Source organism: Bos javanicus, chromosome 13, assembly GCF_032452875.1.
Source record: "Bos javanicus breed banteng chromosome 13, ARS-OSU_banteng_1.0, whole genome shotgun sequence".
NCBI lineage: Eukaryota > Metazoa > Chordata > Mammalia > Artiodactyla > Bovidae > Bos > Bos javanicus.
In genome coordinates, this window is record NC_083880.1 from 32,382,654 (window position 1) to 32,409,649 (window position 26,996).

The 26,996-nt window shown below is 38.3% G+C and overlaps 1 protein-coding gene across 2 annotated transcripts in view; it reads left to right on the plus strand.

The window, feature by feature from the left end:
• The window catches only part of MRC1 (mannose receptor C-type 1), a 113,804-nt gene that overhangs the window by 61,277 nt on the left and 25,531 nt on the right, over positions 1 to 26,996 (plus strand). For both annotated transcript variants that reach the window (XM_061436158.1, XM_061436159.1), the window contains 12 exons: positions 1,370 to 1,569; positions 4,070 to 4,197; positions 4,847 to 4,934; positions 6,392 to 6,536; positions 8,936 to 8,977; positions 15,130 to 15,293; positions 16,347 to 16,414; positions 17,840 to 17,940; positions 20,109 to 20,251; positions 20,589 to 20,703; positions 24,117 to 24,283; positions 26,634 to 26,736. In XM_061436158.1, coding sequence (XP_061292142.1) covers positions 1,370 to 1,569; positions 4,070 to 4,197; positions 4,847 to 4,934; positions 6,392 to 6,536; positions 8,936 to 8,977; positions 15,130 to 15,293; positions 16,347 to 16,414; positions 17,840 to 17,940; positions 20,109 to 20,251; positions 20,589 to 20,703; positions 24,117 to 24,283; positions 26,634 to 26,736 — 1,464 coding nt within the window. The remainder of the gene's footprint in view (positions 1 to 1,369; positions 1,570 to 4,069; positions 4,198 to 4,846; positions 4,935 to 6,391; positions 6,537 to 8,935; positions 8,978 to 15,129; positions 15,294 to 16,346; positions 16,415 to 17,839; positions 17,941 to 20,108; positions 20,252 to 20,588; positions 20,704 to 24,116; positions 24,284 to 26,633; positions 26,737 to 26,996) is intronic.

A 26,996-nucleotide genomic window follows, 5' to 3' on the forward strand; every position in this document is an offset into this window, starting at 1 on the left:
GTTCCTCTGCCTTTTCTAAATCCAGCTTGTACATCTGGAAGTTCTCAGTTCACATACTGTTGAAGCCTAGCTTGGAGGATTTTGAGCATTACCTCGCTAGCATGTGAAATGAGTGCAATTGTGCAGTAGTTTGAACATTCTTTGGCATTGCCCTTCTTTGGGATTGGAATGAGAACTGAACTTTTCCAGTCCTGTGGCCACTGCTGAGTTTAATAATAAACTGTGAAGCCAGTATAATTGTGTTACATCTGTAGAATATGAAATAAAAATTATTCACCTTTGTATATTCTGAATTAACAGATAGAAATTTTTAGCAAATTTTTGAACATTAGTTCAATCTGAAACACACTAATCCTATGACAATATTTCATGATCCAGAAAGTTGAAAGTTCTCTTTCTTATCTAGCATATAGTATAGTGCTTTATATCCATCAAGTGAGCGAAAAATGTACTAAAAATTCTTTACCTTCATATATATGTATATGAATACTAGATCACAGAGATTATGTAATTTGTCCAAATAAACACTACATAAGACTAAAAAAAATAAAAAAATAAAAAATAAATAAAAAACAACTTCCTTGGTAAAACAAAACCCGTTATTTTTGTCGTTAGGATAGATTTTATCATACTAAAAATATTGTATTGTTATGTCTCTGTTCGGTGGGGGGGACCCCACCAGATATTAGAAATACAAAATGTTACCAAAACCCTGACAATTTTTTTTTTCAGAGTTACTTTCACATGAAGGCCTTGGGTTACCTTCTGGTGACTGTTAATTGCTTTTTATAGGAATACAAGTTGCTTTACAATGTTGTGTTCGTTTCTGCTGTAAATCAAAATGAGTCAGCCATATGTATGCAGAGATCCCCTCTGTTTTGGATTTCCTTCCCATATAGGTCACCACAGAGCATTGAGTACAGTTCCCAGTGCTATACAGCAGGTTCTCATTAGTTACTTATTCTATACATAGTATCAATAGATACTATGTATAGAATAGTATACAATAGATACAATAGTATACAATAGATAGATATATCAATCCCAATCTCCCAACACATCCCACTTTCCCTTCCTCCCTTGGTGTCCATATGTTTGCTCCCTACATCTATCTATGTCTCTATTTCTGCCAAACCTTAACATTTGAGATTATATTGATAATTCAGTTGGGGATATAGGCCACACAAATAAAAGGCAAATAATGGTTCAGAAATAGAACAAAGCAATTGTGAAATGCTGCAGAGTGTCTCCTCTACATTTTCTTATCATATGTAGATTTTATCCCATTACTTGAGGCTCAGGTTTGAGCTCTTTGAGCACAGCCAGGTTTCACAATCACCTGTTGTGAATTCTGCTTTGTTACCTGCAGGACGGAAAGCTGGATGTGTTGCCATGAAGACTGGGGTTGCAGGGGGCTTGTGGGATGTCTTGAGATGTGAAGAAAAGGCAAAATTTGTGTGCAAACACTGGGCAGAAGGAGTCACTCGCCCACCAGAGCCCACAACCACCCCTGAACCCAAATGTCCAGAGGATTGGGGTGCCTCCAGTAAAACAAGCTTGTGCTTCAAAGTAAGTATCCATTGCTGAGCTCTTCAAGAACTGGGGATATGTTTCAGCCTAAAGAATCATCTAAGGAATGAAAACAAAACAAAAGCAATGTCCGGGTTGAACCTATAGAAATTCCGATGTTATTGATCTGAAAGGGGACTTGGGCATTTGTTGTTTTGAAAGAGCGTTCCTTGGGTGGAAAGATAAGAACCAGTTGCATTCAGACCAACAAACATGACCGATACTGTAAATAGAAGTCACACCAGCCTTTCTTCACCTGCTCTGCCTTTATCACTCCATACACTTGGCATCTTTCCTCCTTCCCATGCTTTCTGAGCTCACATTTCTTTTTCTCAATAAAAATTCCTGCCCCACCTCATGCTATCCTATGGCATCCCATTTTGGCTCTGTTCTTGGAGCTCAAGCTTTTGGCTAAGTGAATTGATAAACAAATCTGCAATCAAGCCACATGGGGATTCTAGAGAGAATATGCCTGTGTTCTTATTTAACCCCTGATTATGATGCCTGATGGAAGATGAAGTACTGTTAGGTAGGGAGTACATGGCCATTCAGTGACTCGTAAATGACAGTTTGATAGCCTGTAGTCACTTAGTACATTCCTATGTGAGATCACCCATTTTCTCTTTATGCAATCAAGTTCACCCAAACAAATAAAAAACATACCCCGACTCCAGTGAATTAAGCATTTAGGTCTTTTTCTTTCTTGTAAATCATATTCTTTCTAGAGAAGGTTGGATTTAGCCAAATATAGCAATGTATTGGGTTGGCCAAAAAATTCATTTGGGTTTTCCTGTAAGATGTTACAGAAAAACCCAAGCAAACTTTTTGGTCAACCCAATACTTAACTACAACTTAATGACATTATTCTCTAATGGCCAGTTCTCGGGACCTCTTTTATTCTATCCTTTGAGGCATATGGCTCTGGCATGTTTTGTAAGACAGTTAGACAAAGCTGATGAAGAAATTCAGTTGCTAATGTGTATTGGAATGAGGTTGCTTAGTCTCTAACTTAAGGGCTAATTTGGTTGGTAACTACCACTAGCAATAACAAAGACTAATGAGCTATTTAATACAGATTAGCCAGTCCAGCTTAAAGCATAATTTACATAGAAGGGAAAATATTGGGCCAAGACTGGAGAGGATTTTACGAATGGGTTGAAAACTAATACAAAGCAAATCAGGTATTTTATTGTTGCCTCTGGAAACTTTTGAGTTATTACACAAAGGCCAGGTTCATCCTATACACAGCCATTCACGGGAGAGTGGCAGGCTATGGAGATTTGTTGCAGGATTTCTGAGAGACAGTACAGAATTCTCCAGAGCTGGAAAATGAACCAAGAATTCCAGCAGACATTATCTGGGTAGATGTTTAACAAATTCAAATGTGTGCTTCCCTAGGAATTATGATTTTGGAGGTGCTTGGGGTAGGGTTTGTCTGAAAATATATAGACCATCTTTGTACATACTAAGGTGTGAAAATTCTTAATAAAGTTCAGCTATTTTAGTAAGTTGATTTACAAAAATAAAATCTTCTATCACCATCTACACAAGTTGAGTTACTCACAGAGGTCTTGGGAGTTACTGCAATGAAAAGTTGCTCAAGGCACACGTGTCCCAATAACTCAAGTAGGGTCAAGGTGAAGATTGCCTCAGGTTGCTTGGTGACAACTAGACAACCACAGGTCTATTGGAAACAAACTCCTTTTCTACAAGCCTACAATGATACAGGCCATGTCTCATGAGAAGCAATGAATAAAAATTATAAAAGTTGAGGAATACAGTGATGTAAACTGCTCCACTGTTTACATCCTGATGGATCCCTGTGGGTGCCATTCCCCCAGTAGTCCTCTGGGTAATATGACATATTCTCTAAATTCTAAATAAATACTAAATTTAGCTTACATACCTTTTTTTTTTTTTTACATGCTCTGTCCAATTACTGTCTGTCATGCCATGACCTCCAATCTTTGTTAAAATATGCAACCATAAGCAAAAATGATAAGATAATTTTAAGAACATACCAATGAAGCATTGGAAGACTCCCAGGTTATTCAGTGTTTAAGCTAAACAGGATAACAAAACTGTGGCACTATCTTAGGGAGGTTATTATCCTTAAATTTTTATTTATGTTTGCTTTCTCTATATCAAGTTTCTTTCGTTCTTCTCCATTTGAATGGCGTAGTTGACACAACCAAATTAATCCTGTCTTCTGCAAGAAGCTGTATGCCTAACCCATATACCTAAACCTTTCAATCCGACTTTTTCAGTGCTATAAAATAATTATATTTTCTAGGGTTTTCTCAACAAAATCATCTGCTAAACTCTGTTACCCAAATATTCTCTCACAAATTGATTTTCAGCCAAGAGAATTATGTTGCTTGGGGCCATTGTAATGTCTTGCTTTTCGCTAAATGAAATCTCGTCAAAAGTAGATAATTATTTCTCTTGGTTTGATAAGCTGTGAAGTGTAAAATAAATTCTGAATCTGTATTACTTTTAGCTGTTTGCAAAAGGAAAACATGAGAAGAAAACGTGGTTTGAATCTCGAGATTTTTGTAGAGCTCTGGGTGGAGATCTAGCTAGTATCAATAGTAAGGAGGAACAGCAAGCAATATGGAGATTAGTAACGTAAGTATCTTTTCTAGTTAATACTCCTTCCTTTGACCCTTTGAGTACACATTTGTTGTATGTTATTCAGTTGTCAAGTTGTGTCCGACTCTGCAAACCATAGACTGCAGCATGCCAGAGCTCCCTGCCCCTCATCATCTCCTAGACTGTGCCCAGGTCACGTCCATTGAACTGGTGATACTATATCCCAAATCTGTGGGTACTTTTGGACCTAGTTTCACTTCCAAATTCTGGCCTGGAGAATTCCATGGACAGAGTAGCCTGACAAGCTACAGTCCGTGGGGTTGCAAAAAGTCAGACACGACTGAGTGACTTTCACTTCATTTCCAAATGCTTTAATTTTATAGCTATAAATCCTGAGATGAATTGCTCTATAAAAGCATAAGACACTTATTATTCGTTTATTAAATGAATGAATATCTCAATGCTTTACAATTATTTCAAACAGCAGCTTGTTTTCAGGATATTTACAAGTTGTACCAAAATGTGCAACTGTTGAATAATGCTTATATTTAGTCATTTAATCCTTCACCTGTGTACTAACCAATTTATATTTTGGGAGTCATTTTCAAATTTGATTAGGACTCATAGGTAACCAAACTTGGTTCATATAGTACCATAAGCTGCCTTTATATCTTGTATGTTGCAGGGCTAGTGGAAGCTACCATGAACTATTTTGGTTGGGACTGACATATGGAAGTCCTTCCGAGGGCTTTACTTGGAGTGATGGATCCCCTGTGAGTAATTTGATTTCATAGATACTTTTCTTACTTTTATTGTGTCTTTATTTTGATGTTATCTTTTTGGGTTACTCAAAATTTTTGGTAAGATGGGTTATGATGATAATTATAGACATTTTTCTATGCAAAATAAATGCTATGTTAGGGTCATTATTCTGCCTCTGACCCAGGACAGTTCTGTTCACCTGAGGTGGAACCATGATAGACTGAAAAAAATTAGGAAACTCATTCTTCTAATTTATATAAAATAATGTCTTCCTTCTCTCATGCCAAATTGGTATGTAAGTAGCTAGACTTCTTAAAAACTGTTTTATGTTGTCTTATAGACTAGGAGGTATGGAAATAACTTTTGATATTCTATTAGAAACCATTGACTTTTGTCAACCATTGACTTTTGTCAGACTTCTCCATTCTCAGCAGGGAGTGATTTTGTGTAATTTCAGGTCTGCCTCCCCTTACCACCCATTAGCAGCTTTTCAAAGCACTTGTGTAGGGTGGATTATTTGATGTCTCCATTGATAGCAAGGGTTTTGTATTTAGATCTCTGGAAAATAGGTCATGATATAGGCTATGATTCCTCTCTGAAAACACCATAGTGGACCTAATCCTAGCCCTCCACTTATTTCCAGTATTCATCTTGGTAACGTTTGGTAGCTTTGTTAGCAATATTCAGAAGTCCTTTTTGTTTGTAAGGAGAACTAGTTTTATTTCTTTCTCCTGGTGAAGTGAAGTCGCTCAGTCGTGTCCAACTCTTTGCGACCCCATGGGCTGTAGCCTACCAGGCTCCTCCATCCATGGGATTTTAAAGACAACAGTACTGGAGTGGGTTGCCATTTCCTTCTCCATTTCTTTCTCCTACCCCTCTAATAAAAGAAAGTTCCAAATATCACAATGAAATGTTATCCCTTCAGGATGAGTTGTAAATTTAGGAACTCACAATACTGAGAAGTAGAACTTCTATACCAAGTTTTTCCTATATACAAATCCCACTTTTGTGGTCCTGGATACATTCCATTTAATAAGAGTAAAGAAAATTTTTTAATAATTAAAATAGTCTATTCAGCTTCAAAAGTTTTCATGTAATAGGAGCTATTTCTTTCCCAGCTGTTCTCATCAAACTTGTTTTCAAAGCAAACATATTGTGAAAAAAAGTAGAGAATAAAAAAGTGAACGTATCTTTCCTTTTGTGTTTGGATGAAAGTGAAAGTTAGTTGCACAGTCGTGTCCAACTCTTTGCGATCCCATGGACTGTAGCCTGCCAGGCTCCTCTGGCCATGGAATTCTCCAGGCAAGAGTACTGGAGTGGGTTGCAGTTTCCTTTTCTGAGGGAATCTTCCTGACCCAGGGATCGAACCCGGGTCTTCTGCATTGCAGGCAGATTCTTTACCAAGTGAATCACTAGGGATAGATGATTGGTATTGGCTAATGGTTGTAATGTAATGTTTCTAACATAGGTGTCATATGAAAATTGGGCTTATGGAGAACCTAATAATTATCAAAATGTTGAATACTGTGGTGAGTTAAAAGGTGACCCTGGTATGTCCTGGAATGACATTAACTGTGAACATCTTAACAACTGGATTTGCCAGATACGAAAAGGTAAGATGACCTGCCCTCTGCTTTATCTCAGATTGGAACACTAACCTCCTGTGATCCCAAAGTCTTCCCTTTATTCATGCAACCAAACAAATGGAATAATATAAGGGACCACCAAGGGCCATCACTTCACAGGATAAGAGTGAACTCACTGAACACAGATAAATCTTCCAAAGGAACAGAGGATGAAAAGGCCAGCCCAGAATCCTGGACCTGAGCGTGGCCTCCAAAATAGTTCTCAGGAGCTGCTGTTCCTGTTCAGTTCCTGCAGTCGTGGGAGTGGGTAGATGTTTGACTCTGTAAGCAGAGTAAATAGAGTGTGATTTCTGTTGGGGGATTTTCACCCTCTGACCCACATTCATCATCCAGTAGGTGCTATCTCCCTCAGTCTGAACATACTGCAGACTGATTTCTCAAGGATGTTCATCCGAAGAGCTGGCACCATTCTGAGGCCCCTGATGCTGTAAGATCCACCATGTTGTTGATGGTCAACAATGATCAATGCATACGCATCAGTTGTGATTAATGACTCACAAAGCTCCACATAGCCAAGTCAGATTCTTTTAAGATAAATAGGCCCACCTTTGAACCAAAATGTATATTAACTTCCTCCTTTGTCAACAGATAAATAGAACCACATCGCCCTCTGCTGTCTGGGAACCTTGGCTACAGCTCCAACTCGCTGAAAATACTGTGCTGCTGCTCTCCTGCTGTTTGCCTTACTCTTGCTTAGATGAGTGTTTACAGTGTTTTCAGGATGGAGGAATGAATCCATTCAGTTCAGTCGCTCAGTTGTGTCTGACTTTTTGCGACCCCGTGGACTGCAGTACGCCAGGCTTCCAAAACTGTCCATCACCAAATCTTGCTTGCTCAAACTCATTTCTATCCAGTCAGTGATGCCATCCAATCATCTCCTCCTCTGTTATTCCCTTCTTCTCTTGCGTTCAATCTTTCCCAGCATCAGTGTTTTTTCAAGTGAGTCACTTCTTCATATCAGTTGGCCAAAGTGTTGGAGTTTCAGCTTCAGCATCAGTCCTTCCAATGAATATTCAGGACTGACTTCCTTTAAGATTGACTGGTTGGTTCTTCTTGCAGTTCAGGGACTCTCAAGAGTCTTCTCCAACACCACAGTTCAAAAGCATCAATTCTTCAGCACTCAGCTTTCTTTATGGTCCAATTCTCACATCCATGCATGATTACTGGAAAAACCATAGCTTTGACTAGATGGACCTTTGTCGGCAAAGTAGTATCTTTGCTTTTTAATATGCTGTCTAGGTTGGTCATAGCTTCTCTTACAAGGAGCAAGCGTCTTTTAATTTCATGACTGCAGTGACCATCTGCAGTGATTTTGGAGCCCAAGAAAATAAAGTCTAACACTGTTTCCACTGTTTCCTCATCTATTTGACATGAAATGATGGGACCAGATGCTGTGATCTTTGTTTCTTGAATGTTGAATTTTAAGCCAGCTTTTTCATTCTGCTCTCTGACTTTCATCAAAAGGCTCTTTAGCTCCTCTTCAGTTTCTGCCTTAAGGGTGGTATCATCTGCATATCTGAGGTTATTGATATTTCTTCCGGCAATCTTGATTCCAGCTTGTGCTTCATACAGCCTGGCATTTCACAGGAATTTGGAGGAATGAATAGTGGACAGTTTTTCTTTAAAGGTCTCTTTGCTCCCAAGGACTAATTTCCTTGTGTGTTATTGGTAGCTCTATTCTTACAGATGTTAAATTCATTAAACCAAAAGCTACATAACTTGAGTCCTTTTATCAGATTCTGACAAAGTCCAGGTAGATCATTAACTACTTGGAAAGAAAAATATTTAACTTTTCATAAAATGTGCATTTAGTAAGAATATGCTTTTTTGAAGAAACTATATTTTATAAATAAATAGCTCATATCTAATGGTTTCAAATAATGAAAATGTATACTTTCACAGCTGATTATAAGATGTGTTACTGTAAAAATAACATCTATTGAGCAGCTTCTAAATACTGATAACTTGCATATTTTATCCCATCTCTTTACGTGGGTGACAACTCCTTTTTGTAGTTGAGAAAATTAAAGGTAAGAAATTTAAACCTGAACTGGGATTTGAACCTAGATTTTCTGATTCCAAAACTCGTGTTCTTTTCTTTCTTTATATAATGCTGCTTGTTGTGCTTGAAAACTGTCTTCCAATTTTTAGTGGTATTGTATCTAATTTGTTGAACTCTTAAACTCCTAATTTTGTTTCCCTTTGATTTTCTCCCCCACAACATGATAGTAAAATTGGAGAGTGGAAGGAAGAGAAAGAAGAGTTAAGCTTTTAGCTATATTAATCCATGAAAATAATGAAACCAGAGGATATGAAATAGCACAAATTCAATCACCTTTTATATCTTATTTTCTCTTGTTTTCCAGGACAAACTCCCAAACCTGAGCCAACACCAGCTCCTCAAGACAGTAGGTGTTTCTGTTTTTTTTTTTTTAATTAATTAATTAATTTAATTGGAGGCTAATTACTTTACAATCTTGTGGTGGTTTTTGCCATACATCACCATGAACGGCCATGGGTGCACCTGTGTCTCCCCATCCTGAACCCTCCTCCTACCCGCCTCCCCACCGCATCCCTCTGAGTTGTCCCACAGAACTGGCTTTGAGTGCCCTGTTTCATGCATCGAACTTGGACTGGTCATCTGTTTTGCGTATGATAATATACATGTTTCAGTGCTATTCTCTCAAATCATCCCATCCTCACCTTCTCCCACAGAGTCCAAAAGTCTGTTACTTACATCTATGTCTCTTTTGCTGCCTTGCATATAGGATTGTCCTTATCATCTTTCTAAATTCCGTATGTATGTGTTAATATACTATTGGTGTACAGGTTATTCTTTTTTTAATTTTTTTATTGAAGGATAATTGCTTTACAGAATTTTGTTGTTTTCTATCAAACCTCAACCTGACTCAGTCATAGGTATACATGTATCCCCTTCCTTGTGAACTTCCCTCCTATCTCCCTCCCCATCCCACCCCTTTAGGTTGATATAGAGCCCCTGTTTGAGATTTTTAGCCATACAGCAAATTCCCACTGGCTATCTGTTTTACATATGGTAATGTAAATTTCCATGTTACTCTTTCCATACAGCTCACCCTCTCCTCCCCTCTCCCCATATCCATAAGTCTATTCTCTTTGTTTCTCCATTGCTGCCCTGTAAGTAAATTCTTCAGTACCGTTTTTCTAGATTCCATATATATGCATTAGAATATGATATTTATATTTCTCTTTCTGACTTACTTCACTCTGTATAATAGGTTCTAGGTTCATCCACCTCATCAGAACTGACTCAAAGGCATTTCATTTTATGGCTGAGTAATATTCCATTGTGTATATGTACCACAACTTCTTTATCCACTCATCTGCCAATGGGCATCTAGGTTGCTTCCATGTTCTAGCTATTGTAAATTGTGCTGCAATGAACAATGCAGCACGTGTGTTGAAAAAAACATGTGTCTTTTTCAATCTTGGTTTCCTCAGGGTATATGCCTAGGAGTGGGATTGCTGGGTCATACGGTGGTTTTATTCCTAGTTTTTAAAGGAATCTCTGAACTGTCTTCCATAGTGTCTGTATCAATTTACATTCCCATCAAAAGTGCAGGAGTGTTCCTTTTCTCCACACCCTTTCCAGCATTTATTGTTTGTAGGTTTTTTTATGATGGCCATTCTGACTGGTGTACGGTGATATCTCATTGTAGTTTTGATTTGCATTTCTCTGATAATGAGCGACGTTGAGCATCTTTTCATGTGTTTGTTAGCCATCTGTATGTCTTCTGTGGAGAAATGTCTGTTTAGGTCTTTTTCTCACTTTTTGATTGGGTTGTTTGTTTTTCTGGCATTGAGTTGTATGAGCTGCTTGTATATTTTGGAAATTAATCCTCTGTCAGTTGTTTCATTTGTTATTATTTTCTCCCATTCTGAGGGTTATCTTTTCACCTTGCTTATAATTTCCTTTGCTGTGCAAAAGCTTTAAGTTTAATCAGGTCCCACTTGTTTACTTTTGTTTTTATCTCTATTATTCTAGGAGGTGGTTCATAGAGGATCTTGCTTTGATTTATGTCAGAGAGTGTTCTCCCTATGTTTTCCTCTAGGAGTTTTATATTTTCTGGTCTTACAGTTAGGTGTTTAATCCATTTTGAGTTTATCTTTGTATATGGTGTTACAAAGTGTTCTAATTTCATTCTTTTACATGCAGCTGTCCAGTTTTCCCAGCACCATTTATTGAAGAGGCTATCTATGCCCCATTGTATATTCTTGCCTCCTTTGTCAAATATAAGGTACCCATAGGTGCATGGATTTATTTCTGGGCTTTCTATCTTGTTCCATTGGTCTGTATTTCTGTTTCTATGCCAGTACCATACTGTCTTGATGGCTGTAGCTTTGTAGTATAATCTGAAGTCAGGAAAGTTGATTCCTCCAGCTCCAGTCTTCTTTCTCAAGACTGCTTTGGCTGTTCAGGGTCTTCTGTGTTTCCGTATGAATTGTGAAATTTTTTGTTCTAGTTCTGTGAAAAATGCCATTGGTAATTTGATAGGGATCACATTGAATCTGTAGATTGCATTTGGTAGTATAGTCATTCTAACAATATTGATTCTTCCTACCCAGGAATATGGAATATCTCTCCATCTGTTTATGTCATCTTTGATTTCTTTCATTAGTGTCTTATAGTTTTCTGTGTATAGTTCTTTTGTCTCCTTAGGTAAGCTTATTCCTAGATATTTAATTATTTTTGTTGCAATGGTGAATGGGATTGATTCCTTAATTTCTCTTTCTGGTTTTTCATTGTTGGTATATAGAAATGGAAGTGATTTCTGTGTATTGATATTGTATCCTACAACTTTGCTAAATTCACTGATTAGCTCTAGTAATTTTCTGATACTGTCTTTAGGGTTTTCTATATACAGTATCATGTCATCTGAAAACAGTGAGAGCTTTACTTCTTCTTTTCTGAACCTAGATTCCTTTTATTTCTTTTTCTTCCCTGATTACTGTCGCTAGCACTTCCAGAACTATGTTGAATAACAGTGGTGAAAGTGGACGCCCTTGTCTTGTTCCTGATCTTAGAGGGAATGCTTTCAGGTTTTTACCATTGAGAATAATGTTTGCTGTAGGCTTATCATATATGGCCTTTGCTATGTTGAGGTAGGTTCCTTCTATGCCCATTTTTTGAAGAGTTTTAATCATAAATGGGTGCTGAATTTTGTCAAAGGCTTTTTGTGCATCTATCAAGATTATCATATGATTTTTATCTTTCAATTTGTTAATATGGTGTATCACATTGATTTATGTATATTGAAGAATCCTTGCATCCCTGGAATAAACCCAACTTGATTATGCTATATGAGCTTTTTGATGTGTTGCTGAATTCTGTTTGCTAAAATTTTGTTGAGGATTTTTGCATCTATGTTCATCAGTGATATTGGCCTATAGTTTTCTTTTTTTGTGTTGTCTTTGTCTGGTTTTGGTATAAGGGTGATGGTAGCCTTATTGAATGAATTTGAAAGTGTTCCTTCCTCTGCAATTTTTGGAAAGAGTTTTAGAAGGATAGGCATTAGCTCTTCTCTAAATGTTTGATAGAATTCTCCTGTGAAGCCATCTGGTCCTGGGCTTTTGTTTTTTGGGGAGATTTTTTATCACAGCTTCAGTTTCAGTGCTTGTAATTGGGTTGTTCATAATTTCTGTTTCTTCTTGGTTCAGTCTTGGAAGATTGAACTTTTCTAAGAATCTGTCCATTTCTTCCAGGTTATCCATTTTATTGCCACATAATTGTTCATAATAGTCTCTTGTAATCCTTTGTATTCCTGCATTGTCTGTTGTAACCTCTCCTTTTTTGTTTCTAATTTTGTTGATTTGATTATTTTATTTTTCTTGATGAGTCTGGCTAAAGGTTGGTCAATTTTGTTTATCTTCTCAAAGAACCAGCTTTTAGTTTTATTAATCTTTACTATTGTTTCTTTCATTTCTTTTTCATTTATTTCTGCTTGGATCTTTATGATTTCTTTCCTTCTACTAATTTTGGGTTCTTTTGTTCTTCCTTTTCTAATTGTTTTAGGTGTTAAGTTAGGTTGTCTATTCAATGTTTTTCTTGTTTCTTGAGGTATATGCAACTTTGCTAAATTCCCTCATTAGCTCTAGTAATTTTCTGATACTGTCTTTAGGGTTTTCTATGTACAGTATCATGTCATCTGAAAACAGTGAGAGCTTTTGTAATGCTATAAACTTCCCTATTAGAACTACTTTTGCTGCATCCCATAGGTTTTGAGTTGTCATGTTTTCACTGTCATTTCTTCCTAGAAATATTTTGATTTCCCTTTTGATTTCTTCAGTAACCTATTGTTTGTAGCTCCACCCATTCAGGCACTTAGAGGGCTCCCTTGCCTGGGGTCCTTCTCTGTTGTTCAGCACATCAGGAACATAGGGTGGCTCCCCTGGCTGGGGTCCTACTCTGTAGATCGGCATGTCAGGCACTTAAAGGGGCACCCTGGGTAGGGTCCTACTCTGTAGTTCAGTGCGTCAGATGTTTGATGGGCCAACCTCTCTATTGTTCAGCTGCTGATGCTGGCAGATGGGGAGAGAGGCTATGGTGATGGCTCCACCCCCTACACGTGATTCAGCAGTATCGCCTTGCTTCCATGGCTGCCTGGCTTTCCTCCACAGGCATTTCCCCCCACAACCTCCTCCCTTACATCCCCTCACCGTCTCTCCACAGTCAACAGCAACCCTCGCCTTGGGATTGCTCCACAGTCCCTAAACTCCAGCTCCCAGCCTCTGCGCCTTCCACAGGACCTGCGTCCCTGTCCAGGGTGTGTATGGCTGCAGCAAAGACTGTCTGATTCTCATTCCATTTAGGCTGCCACAGGTCAGCAGTTTCACTCTCAGCCTTAAATTTTTGTCCTCTGACTCAGACAGTTGCCCTGATGTAGGGATCAGACACCCCTGCTTCGGTTCCCCCACCCACCGAGGGCAGGTCCAGTCCTACTAACACTCCTGTCTTTCCCCCTAGTTCCTTCCTCCTACCGAGTTTTGTGTGGTTCTATGTATTCTTTTCCGCTGCTCAGGTACTCCTGTCTGCTCTCAGCTGGTATTCTGCATGCACTTCTGTGTCTGAAGGTGTATTCCTGATGTATCCATGGAGAGAGATGTACTCCATGTCAACCTACTCTTCTGCCATCTTGTTCTACCTCTGCCTTTTTTTTTCTTTTCTGATATTGATAGATTTTTTTTCTCTCATTGCTTTCTTAGAGGGGTGGGGGGTGGGTGTGGAATGCTTACCCTGGGAAGATAAAAGAGATTCTTAATATCTTTGAGAATCTTATGAGAACTTGCATCTTCTCCTCCAGACAGATACTGACATGCACAAGCATCAGGCATGTTAATGCAATTTCTCAGTGTTCATGAATCAAATCCAAGGGCCTCATGTATGACTTTCCTATAGCTGCTGTAACAGATTACCACAAATTTGGTGGCTACACGCATTTATTCTCTTACAGTTCTGGAGGTCAGGAATATGATCTCAGTTTCCCTGGGCTGAAATCAAGGGATGGACAGGACCATGCTCCTTCCAGAGGCTCTAAAGGAGAGTTTATAGCCTTGTTGTCACCAGCTCTAGAGCTGCATTCCTTACATTTGTTGGTTAATGGCCCACTCCTTCTTCATCAAAACCAACGGTGTAGCATCTTCCTTCATTTGTCACAAAGCCACCTTCTTCTGTACTCACATCTCCCTCTGTCTCCCACTATAAGGATACTTATGATTTACATTTGGGGCCTACCTAGAAAACTTAGGATAATCTCTCCATCTAAAGTTTTTAACTTAATCACATCTACAAAGTACCTTTTTTCTGTATAACATTTACAGATTCCAGATATTAATACGTGGATATCAGGACTTCCCTGTTGATCCAGTGGCTAAGACTCCATGCTCCCAATGCAGGGCCGAGGTTCGATCCTTGGTTAGGGAACTAGAACACACACTGTCACAACTAAAGACCCCAGTGTAAGCCACAACTAAGACCCAGTGCAGCCAAATCAATTCTAAAAGCAAAAAAGACCTGGGTATGTTTTGGACTCTTATTCAGCCTGCTACAGCACAGAACCATAGAATTCTTTGATTGGGAAGAAGCCTTGGAAGCTCTCCGGGTATGGGAATTCCTTAGTTCTCCAATTATACACTGAAGCATCAAAGTACATCTGTTAAAACCTCTTTGTTACAGTGAGATGAAAACTGCTTTCTCATGGCTTCTATTCTTTGAATCTAGAACATCTGGGTACATGTATGTTAATCATTCCAGCTCTGTGATTCTTTGATGAATGTAACGTTGGGAGTTCTCTTACCCAATAATGATACGTGGAACTTAGTTTTTACAGAATTGTTGGAAAGTAGATATTTGGGTTTAGGTAATTCAGTCTATATTGGCATAAATGTTCTGCTCCTTCTGAGTTCTCAGAGTTGCAGATACCTCTGAAGGGCTGCTCTGCCCTTTTCACTTTTGTGTAGCTTACATACCAGATTCTTGAATTCGTCTAAGTAAAATTCATCACCTTTTTCATTTATTTTTCAGATCTACCAGTCACCGATGATGGGTGGGTTATTTACAAAGACTACCAGTATTATTTCAGCAAAGAGAAGGCAACCATGGACAAGGCACGAGAATTTTGCAAGAGGAATTTTGGTGATCTTGTTTCTATCCGAAGTGAAAGTGAAAAGAAGTTTCTATGGAAATATGTAAGAATGTGAATAAGAATGAAATAGTGACATGTGATAAGCAACAATAATGTCTGCAATTGCTACCTCATGGTGCAATTTCCAATTATGTGCTGAATTTGAACCTCCTAAGGTCAGGAGTAAAGATATGAGTCCCAGGGGAAGGGAGGAGGGTGCTGGCCATCACATAAGTGAATGACTTGATTGTTGGAATATTCAGTGCAGAATCATAGAACCCAGAAACAGTGTTTAGACTTTTTGGGAGGACTGACTGGGCTTTGGGAGAATCCAGACTTGATGGCTTGACTTCACTAATTTTGTTTTCAAAGATTATCATTCTTAACTAGTTGTTACATATCAGTCCTGAACCCTTGTATACAGTGTAAGTTGATTATTAATTTATGTCTTAATTGGATTAGTTTCTTGGTCAATAGATAGTACAGCTTGATTATTCATATAAGACTGTTTCTTGACTATACCGAAATTTCAGCTAACAGCTAAAGTATAATTGATTTTTTCCAAGCATACTTCACTCACTCTTCCTTTTTAAAAATCTTCATGGCATCTTTATTGTTATCCAGAAAAGAGGTAAGAGAGAAGGAAAAATTAAACTCAACAGTAATGAAAGAGTAAGAATTCATTTCATTATGAAGGTTTTGGAGTGTAGTCTGATTCATCTCCATTTTCATAGATATACCATGGTTTGAAAATTTCAAGGTATTTCCTAATATTGCACCAATATATGTGTGGATGGAGAAGTCTTTCCTTAGACACATAATCCCAAATGATTACTTTGTTTAAAAGAATATCTTTAATAATATCTAATTACTAATGGTATTTTATATTACAGAGAATGCCTTAAGGTATTTGCTATATAAATACAGGTTGTTACATAATGTGCATTTTTTTTCCATTTTATTTCTGTGAAAAACATTGAATGTACAACAGAGTTTCTGCTTGATTGCCCCCTTAGAAAAGTCCCTAACAGCCTGTCTCATTAACCTGTAGGTTTTATTTAAAATTTGCCTATCATATAAGTACAGATTGAACTATATGTAAACTTACATGTTCTAGGTGAACAGGAATGATGTACAGCCGGCATATTTTATTGGTTTATTGATCAGCTTGGATAAAAAATTTATGTAAGTAAATCAAAATAAAACAACTTTGCTAAGGACAGTGATGTGATGAACACTAAAGAGCAATTTTCAGACTTTCTTTTTGCTAAATGCATTTAAAAAAATCCTGCTGGCCTCTCAATCTACAGAGGATCTTTTTAAAAAACTAATTTTAAAAAGTCCTTTTAAGTATTTTCAACAATATAGTTCTCAGATAAACAACTCAAGCTCTGATTGAAACTTACAAAATGTCACCTCTCTGTTTTAGGAGGTCATCACCTGTTAGTAAATCATCTATTAGGAAGATGTATTACCCAAATATGAATATTGAATTTATTTGAAAAATTATTCCCATTGGGACTGTCTTTGGTGCCCAGAACCAATTGTGACTGCCGTTGCTGTTTTTGGCAGGAAAGACCCAAACTCACTCTCATTATTATTTTTTAAAAAGATTTAGAAATTAAAAAAAATTTTGACTGCTCTGGGTCTTCGTTACAGCATGAGGGCTCTCTAGTTGTGGTACACAGGCTTAGTTGCCCCTTAGCATGTGGAATTTTAGTTCCTGACCAGGGATGAAACTGTGTCCCCTGCATTGGAAGATGGACTCTTAACCACTGGACCATCAGGAAAGTCCCATATAAATTATTTTTAAAGATCAGGATGTTTGATGTTCCTTTGGGCAAGCATCCATTTTAACCACCTCCAAAAGAGAAGGTGGAATTCAATAATCTCCTTTCTCTTTCTAGCTAATAGCCTCAGAATTTCTATAATTTATGAAAATAAACATTGGCTTACCTATCTTAGAGGGCTTCCCTTGTAGCTCAGTTGGTAAAGAATCCTCCTGCAATGCAGGAGATCCTAGTTTGATCCCTGGGTTGGGAAGATCCTCTGAAGAAGGGAAAGGCTACCCACTCCAGTGTTCTGGCCTGGAGAATTTCATGGACTGTATAGTCCATGGGGTTGCAAAGAGTCGGACAGGCCTGAGCAACTTTCACTTTTCACCTATCTTGGAAGGAACCAGAGTAAGCATGAAAATCAGAGAATGGGGCCCAATGAGAAACTCTATATTCTCTGTCTCTCTGTGGGTAGTTTTGTTTTGTGGGAATCATGCCCAAGAAATACTATGGGAAGATGTTTACTTTGAGTCCATTTCTAGGGTAACTGGGAATCTCCATTTCTTCTCTCACTTCAAGACTAAAAGCACTTACCTCTTCTGTGGAGGGAAAAGAAGGCAGACTAGTCAGGCATCCAGTTGCTACAGGAGATCTCAATGCCCCAGGAGCAGCAGCTAGCTTTCCGGGGTTCCTAGTGGTCTCTGTAGAAACCTCTCTTCTCTTTGCTTAAGATGCTGTGGTCTCTTCATCTTAATTAACTTGCCTGTTCCTACCACTAGGAGTTCCTAACTCTTGTAATTAGATTTTTGCCTAATACCTTAATTTTCTTTTCCAGTTGGATGGATGGAAGCAAAGTGGATTATGTGGCTTGGGCCACAGGTGAACCCAATTTTGCAAATGATGATGAAAACTGTGTAACCATGTATTCAAATTCAGGTAGACAAGATCACAATCTTCTTTAAAAAATTTTTTTTTGTTGTGGTAAAATTACATAATATAAACGATACTATTTTAACCATATTTAACTATACAGTTCAGTGGCACTGAGTACAATTCACACTGTTGTAAAACTCTCACCATCATCCATCTCCCTATTTTTCACCTTTCTAAACTGAAACTCTGTCCCCATTAAACACTAACTCCCTATCCCCCATCCCCCCCACCCCAAGCCCCTGGACCTACCGATGTACTTCCTGACTCTATGAATTAGACTCTTCTAGGTACCTCGTGTAAGTGGAATCAAGCAGTATTTGCCTATACCTAAAGTATACTGGGGAGAAGGCAATGGCACCCCACTCTAGTACTCTTGCCTGGAAAATCCCATGGACGGAGGAGCCTGGTAGGCTGCAGCCCATGGGGTCACTGAGGGTCGGACACGACTGAGCGACTTCACTCTCACTTTTCACTTTCATGCATTGGAGAAGGAAATGGCAACCCACTCCAGTGTTCTTGCCTGGAGAATCCCAGGGACGGATGAGCCTGGTGGGTTGCCATCTCTGGGGTCTCACAGAGTCGGACACGACTGAAGCAACTTAGCAAAGTATATTGGAATGCATTTTTAAGGTTAACTTAATATATATCCTACAAACAGATTATACCTTCATTTTTCCCCCTGTGCTATATAGTAAGTTCTCATTAGTTATCTATTTTACTCATAGTAGAGTATATATGTCAATCCCAATCTCCCAATTCATCTCACTCCACTTTTCTCTCCTTGGTGTCCATACATCGGTTCTCCATGTCTGTGTCTCTATTTCTGCTTTGCAAACAGGTTCATCTATACCATTTTTCTAGATTCCATGTATATGCATTAATATACAATATTTATTTTCCTCTTTCTGATTTACTTCACTCTGTATGACAAACTCTAGGTCCATCCATGTCTCTGCAAATGGCACGATTTTGTTCCTTTTTATGGCTGAGTAGAATCTGCCCTGTAGTGTGATGTGTCATTTGCTACATCCCTAGGCTAAAAGTAGCAAGTTATGTGCTACATCAGATAAGAAAAGAGAGAATGAAGAATTCTAATTTTAGCAACACAACTGTTCAGTTTGTAAGGTGAATGGATACTACATCCTTTCTTCTTATAAATAAATAAGCTAATGAATGACACAGTCTTCTCACTTCTTCTCATTTTGTGAAACATTTTTTATCTCCATGTCTTTATCTGTAAAATGGGAGTAACAACAGAATGTATCTGATGTCGAGAAAATTGAGGAGATCATACATCTAAACTACTAAGCAAATGCTTATATATATAAAGTTTATGTATCATTAGATTATTATTACTAGCAAGTCTGGCTATTTAAATAATTGTGTAACACCTAATATAGTCTTTGCTCATAGTAAACACTTGATTCGGAGAAGGCTCCCCACTCCAGTACTTTTGCCTGGAAAATCCCATGGACGGAGGAGCCTGGGTAGGCTGCAGTCCATGGGGTCGCTAGAGTCGGACACGCCTGAGCAACTTCACTTTTACTTTTCACTTTCATGCATTGGAGAAGGAAATGGCAACCCACTCCAGTGTTCTTGCCTTGAGAATCCCAGGGACGTGGAAGCCTGGTGGGCTCCCGTCTATGGGGTCGCACAGAGTCGGACACGACTGAAGCGACTTAGCAGTAGCAGTAGCAAACACTTGATTAAAATTGAACTATTACTGGTTTAAGTGAAAGCTCAAAAGGTTATCCACATAGATCTTTCTGGTCTCTTGTGTAAATGATGTTTGTAGTATAAATCATTTTTGAGAATCCTTATACAATGTAAACACATTTTTTTATAAGTATTTTTAACTACTAAATGTAAAATTGATAAACAACAAATACCTACTGTATGGCCCAGGGAACTATTTTAATATCTTGTAATAGCCTATAATGGAAAAGAATCTGAAAAAGAATATATGTATATATTCTTATATATAATTCTTATATAATCCTCTTTTTCAGATTCTTTTATATAGTATATATAAAATGGAGTCACTGTGCTGTATACTCAAAACATAACGTTGTAAATCAACTTTACTTCAATGAAAAGTTGTTTGTTTTGGGGAAAAAAGGGGTTTAAAGGTAAATATGTGAATCTAATATAACTATTCTGTTGTTTGTCAGGGTTTTGGAATGACATTAACTGTGGTTATCCAAATGCCTTCATCTGCCAGCGCCATAACAGCAGCATCAATGCCACAGTTGTCCCGACCACGGTGTCAGTCCCAGGAGGTTGTAAAGAAGGTTGGAATTTTTACAATCACAAGGTACTAAGAAAATCTAGTTGTAGTCCTGGCTCTGATCAATATGGAGAGTGACAATGCAAATCTTTCAGCTTTAAGTTAACTTTTGCTTACCTCATCAATTCAGAGAATTTTAGGCAAGAGCTCCCGTGTTACATTCTCTATGGGAATTGAGAGTAGACTTGAAGGTATTATCCAAATACGCAAATGCCTGTTGTCCCAAGGTAGAAAAAAACTTTTTTCCCCTCCATTTTTGATTGGTTGTGAGCAAACATGTATTTAGCTCTGAATCATTTTCATTTCTTTAGTACACACTATTATCTGTATGTAATTCCTGTGATTTTTTTCCCTTCCATCCCAGTGTTTCAAAATCTTTGGATTTGTTGAAGAAGAAAGAAAAAATTGGCAAGAGGCACGAAAAGATTGCATAGGATTTGGAGGAAATCTGGCATCCATATACAATGAAAAAGAGCAAGGTGTGTGGGCTGTTTTATAGTCAGTGATGCACATAAATATGTAATTTTTTCCCTAAAAAATGGTAGACTGTTGCTTATAGTAAATGATTTTTTTATTTTCTAGAGTAAAGTCTAGGAAGGAAGAACAAACTCTTATTGAGAACTATTTTATTAGTTGTAGGCACTATGCTGAATGTCTTATGTGGAAATCGCCTTTCCATTTTTATAATGAATCTATTGAAGCAGGAATCATCAGTCCAGTGTGAATGAGGAAGTGGTGTGCAGAAAGTCTTAGGTCAAGGAGCTTGGTGGGAAGGGGTAGGACTGGGAATCAAACTGGATCTTCCAGCTTCAGTTCTATCGTTTTCTGCCAAACTGGTTTGTTCACAAAAGAGCCAAAAAAGTAGAGGTTTCTCGGAATAAAATTTTTAAATTGCTCATTTTCCATTTACTGCTCTTCTAATCACTTGATCCTATAACTTATAATTCAATAAAACTAATTTTCCAATAGAAACATTGAACAAATTGAGAAAAAAAAAATTAGAGAGAACATGAGGATAAGCCAGAGCTTTAAAGAACAGGAGGAGGAAACATACCATTTCCATATAGAAGATAATAAAATTCATTATATTGTTGTCAATAGGAGGTACTTGAGCCTTTCACTTGGTCTTTTGGGGGCCACTTTATTTGTAGATATTTGCTTAGTTACTTTAAAAAGGATGTTGACCAATTGCAGGCCATTCAGATGAAAGTAACCAAACAGATGAAAGTTTTGAAACCACAGCTAGCCATGAATAAGGACTGTTTGAAAGACCCTATATTTCATAGTCAGAAAAGATGTGAACTTTGAAGGATTGTCCCATGTGACTCGAGAAGGAAGACTTAGATCCCATAAAGGGCAGTTATGGGGAAACAATTTTAATCTCAGAATTAGGAGCTTATTCCAACAATTAGAGTTAATTGGATGGGTTGCTTCATGCATTTTTAAAGGACTGTAAAAATGCTTATATTAGAAGGTACTCAAGTTGGTGCTGCAGAGTCACATATGTTGATTGGTATATAGCCTGGAAGATGCTCAATGAATATTTATTGTACAGAGGAATTTATGCAGATGTTGTGGGGGGAGAGATATAGACTGGATGGTTTCTAAGTTCCCTTTTGGTTCTGAGGTTCTTTGACTTCCAAAATCATTTACTGGAAAAAAAATGGTTTATCTCAAAAAATGTAAGAAAGAAGAGAGACCTTGGAACCCCGTGTGTCACTCCCCCAAGTGTGAATTTCAGTTCACGAATGCCACCATGTGCTTCTTCGGAATGCATTCTACACTAAATCAACATAGCTTTCTCTGAGAACCTTTGACAAGTTCAGCAGCTTGCCAGATGCTGGAATAAAAGTGTCAAACCATAGCACACAATAAAAAAATTCAAGAGTATAATATTCACATTTCTCTAACCAGTCTACCACATTTTGGGCTTAGCTACCCAGCAGAGAAACACAATAATTGATTTCCGCTCTTAACCACAGAGTTCTGATTCCTGGCATCACAAAATTAGAACCTGGGTAATAGAGATGTGCAGAAGGAAACAATTTTCAGATAAAATAACATTATTCCTGGCAAAACAGGCACACGTTGGATTCTTATTGTAGTTCTTGGCAGAAAACAAGTCAGTGTTGAAATATTGGCAGGTAGAGCTTTTCCACATTTCATTTTGAGTTGGGGATAGGGCAAGAGTTATGATCTTGTTTGGGAAATAAAAACAAAATATATATCTGTCCATGCACTTTTCTTTCTGAAAATATTAGAATCTTTTCTTTACTTTTAGTTAGTTGAGAAATAAGCAAATTTCTGAGCAGGGTGGTGACATCTTCTTTTCTGCTGAAGAATAAGCATATAGCAGTGGCCCTTCTCTGGAACTGTTTTTTTTTTTTTTTTCATGAATAAACAGATAATCTCTGTAGGTGACCTTCTATTTTACATTTTGTATTAGTAACGCAAGTGGTTAGTCATTTGGTTTCCTGTTTGCATTCAGGAGTTGTGTTTAAGTGTGTATGTTTGAAAATTGCCCTATAAAGCAGTGACCACCCCCCACCCCCCACCCCCTCAACCTTCTGGGCACCAGGGACCCGTTTCACGGCAAACAGTTTTTCCACGGACTGGGTGGGGAGGTGGTTTCGAGATGATTCAAGTGCATTACATTTATTGTGCACTTACTACATTGTGATATAATGTTAAATAATTAGATAACCCACCATATGAAAAATCAGATCACCAGGCATTAAATTCTCATAAGGAGCATGCAACCTAAATCCCTCACATGTGCAGTTCACAGAAGGCTTCACACTCCTATGAGAATCTAAAACCACCACTGATCTGACAGGAGGTGGAGCTCAGGAGGTCATGTGAGCAATGTGGAGCATCTATAAAATATAGGGAACCCTGCTCACCTTCTGCTTACCTCTTGCTGTGTGGCCCAGTTCCTAACAGGCCATGGACCAGTCTGTGGCTCAGGGATTGGAGACCCTGTTGTAGAGTCAAGGTTCTTCCAGTAGGTGTCCATCTAGTCCTAGGTGTCCACGGCTCCTGGCAGGTGAGATTGCTAACCTCAGAAGACAGCTGCTGTGGTTTGGGAGGCATGGGGATGGGCTACTGGAGAGACAATGGGGAACATGTTGCACTTAAGCCTTTTACAGCTGCTGCATATTTGCCACCATCCTTTCTGCCACAGAATTGGTAAAGAAGCAGCAGGCCATATTTGTCCTACCCTCTCTAACTTTCTCTAGAATTTCTCTCCCAGTGATGTGAGCACTTAGCATCAGGATGCCCCTTAGATCCAAGTACACTCACTGGACATGGATGGCTGCTGACCCCTAGGAGTTGGCCACCCTGCAGGAGTTCTTTGGGTTTGGCAATCCAAGGTGGTGATCATTTGAGAGCTTAATGCTTTTTTATTTTGATAGATAGTTTTTGTTTTCAGAACTTTTCTGAATTAAGAGCTCTTTTTGGCCCCCAGTTGTTATAGTCAGATTATCTTATTTATCTAATTAGGATACCTGCTAACTCATAGGATGACTGCTTGTATCAGAAAAAATATTCTTCGTGCAGGATGGTAGGCAACCACAACACAGATCTGGGTGTACCAGCCCCTTCCCCAGTGCTCCAGTACCCCTGAGCAGAGCACAACCTATACAGCTGTCTGCAGTGACCAGGGTAAAACCTAGACTTTTTATTGTGAAATGCTTTTCAAAGTCCAAAGCTGAAGTGATAACATGCTGGTCAGGTTAGAATGTGTTTGTTTTCATGGTAAAACTTTTAAATGATAATAAAGACATTAACCATGTGCTTTGTATTTGTAAATTCATGTATTTTGAATATTTTTGATATTTGAGTATTTCCCCCCAAAGTTTAAAAATTATCTTGTGAAACTTTCTTTCAGCATTTCTTACATATCATATGAAGAACTCCACTTTTAATGCCTGGACTGGGCTGAATGATATCAATTCAGAACACACCTTCCTTTGGACAGACGGACGAGGAGTTCATTACACAAACTGGGGGAAAGGATACCCTGGTGGGAGAAGGAGCAGTCTTTCTTATGAAGATGTAAGTATCACTGTCAGGTCACCTCTCTGTACACTATCAGTTTGTATTCAGGTCACCATGGTAGTGTTTAATCTTCTGTGAAAAATCTACTTGATCTGATTCATTCTTATAGATTTTAACTGTTTCAGACTGAACCAGCCTTGAACGAAGGAATATAAATTCAGTTAAGAACTCTGTATCTTTAGGTTAAGGGTAGGAAGAGATGGTGATGGTAGTGAGGAATAGGGAAAGTCAGCTCCAACATGGGCTTATGTTGTAGTCAGCATGTACACTTGAACCCAGAGTTACCAATATTCTTTGCATCAGCTGCCCCTAAACTCTTGAAGCTGTTGTAGTATTTGGGATATGGTTACTACTACTGCTTCTAAAGATATCATCATCATCATCATTATCATTGAGCTACCATTTGCAGGGTGCAGACCATGTGCCAGTCTGCTAAGTGCTTTTGTACACTCATCTAAGAGGCAGGCGATGGGTTCATTATTTCACTACTTTTGATCTTATATCATTAAAGCCAACTAATCAGTGTTAAATGCTATATTAGGCATTTCAAAATACACGAAAGAACTTAAGATTTTATTCTTACCTTGAAGAAGCTTACCCTTCAGCTAGATATCAAGTCTTGTAAAGAAAGAAGACTGTAAAAGAATGAAAATGTGTAAAGAGAAGAAGCTATAAAGCATGATAGCAGTTAGGAGGAAAGAAACTTACTATGGGATGGAGTGATTTTCACTCCATCTCTATGGAACATATGCAACATATCTACAGAAGTTTTCCTTTGGTGGGAAGAAGGAATATGAGGAAGAATCAGCTATGGGTCTTTTCACTCAAGACGTTTAAAACACAATGATTAGGGGGTGGCAAGGGATGGGGAAGTCATGTTAAGTGGGAAAAGTGAATAAAGTCTTCAAGAAAAAGACATAAGCTGGGTTTTGGCAGGACAAAAGGGCTTTGAATATAGCAGGAGTTTCATGCAGAAAAGAAGTAGGAGTCAGCTTTAGAGGGTGGAAAACAGAATTTAGAGAAATTTAGATGCCCTAGGAAAGAGTTTGGACTTTGTCAGATAGGCAACAAAAAAAAAAGGTTTGAGCAGAAAAATGGTTTGATCAGAATGGCATCTTTATAATAATTAATTTGGTCGCTATGTATAGGGTAAATATATTCTGGTTATGGGTAAATAATCTTCTGAGGAGAAATTCTTTGAATCCTTATTACATAAATGAGGCTGAAAAGTAGAATGGAGTGAGATAGGGTTTGCTTAGAAAGACTTCATGGATGAGTGATAAATTTTATTTAAAACAACAAAATTCATTATGGCTCAGGTATTTTTTTTTTAAGAACATAATGAAAAGGAGAAACAACAGAAACAAACTAATCTATAAACTGACCATACAGGGCAAAAAAATTGTTAATTTTTGTTAGTTTTATTCCTAGATTTTTTTCTTAGCTTGTATAAAAACATTAAGTTTATTTCACACACACACAAATCAACACATGTGCTGTTACAATTTCAGACCCTTTACAATGAAGAGGATTAGATAGAGTTTGATAGAGTGGGAGAGAAATGTTCACATGCATTTTGCAGAGGAAATATGCTTGTGCTGTACAGTTTCCTGGCTTAGAACAGAGATGCTGAGCCAGGATAATGAAGGATAATAGCTAAGAAGGGATGAATGGAGAATCTTGGAAATGTAGGATTAGAGGGTTCCAGATAGTTAAGGCTCATGGGATAATGAGGCTGGAGGCAGGGAGGCTGAAAAGATGACTCTGGCCATAGTGAAAGGTGTGGTAGCTTTCTGGGCATTTCTGATAGCAACATTTCTCAGAACCAGCCCCCAAATTTAGTAAGCTCCAGGAGTTGGTAATAGACAGGAAAGCCTGGCATGCTGCAGTCCATGGGGTGGCAAAGAATTGGACACGACTGAGCGACTGAACTGAACTGAACTGACTTAATTTTCAATTAAAATAGCAAGAGTTCAGTGTGAGGGATCTGCATGGAAGTTGGTGCAATAGTGTGGAAAGTCAGGATGAATCGAACGTGCTGTCAATGAATTGTTGTTGTTCAGTCACTGAGTCATGTTGACCTCTTTGCCACCCCATGGACTGCAGCATATGAGCTCCTCTTCCTCCACTATCTCCTGGAGTTTGCCCAGATTCATGTCCACTGAGTCAGTGATGCTATCTAACCATCTCATCCTCGGCTGCCCCCTTCTCCTTTTGCCTTGAATGAATTAGGACTATCCTAAAATTTGGAGGTTAGGGATTAAGGATTTTTTTTCCTGCTTTTTAATGATTGGTTTAAATAATTTTTGGTTCATATTTGGCTTTTTTTTCTTCCATGAATATACAGGCTGACTGTGTTGTTGTTATTGGAGGGAACACAAGGGATGCGGGGAAGTGGATGGATGACACTTGCGACAGTAAGCGAGGTTATATATGCCAGACACACCCTGGTAAGTCCTAACAGACCTCACCAGCCTGTAAGAGGTGGGGCTCTTACATATTTTTTAAGGACGACTTTCTTCTCAATTATGTTGTGAGTCTTAAACTGCTCTAAAAAAGTTTTTGCTTAAAAAAGGTGACCCCTCGCACATCAATATGTTTATTTGATTCACACGTTCATCCAGGGATGCCTGTGACAGACAAGAAGGATATTTTCTATAATTTATTGATGAATGCGCTCACTCATCTGTTACCAGAAAATCTGCATGGA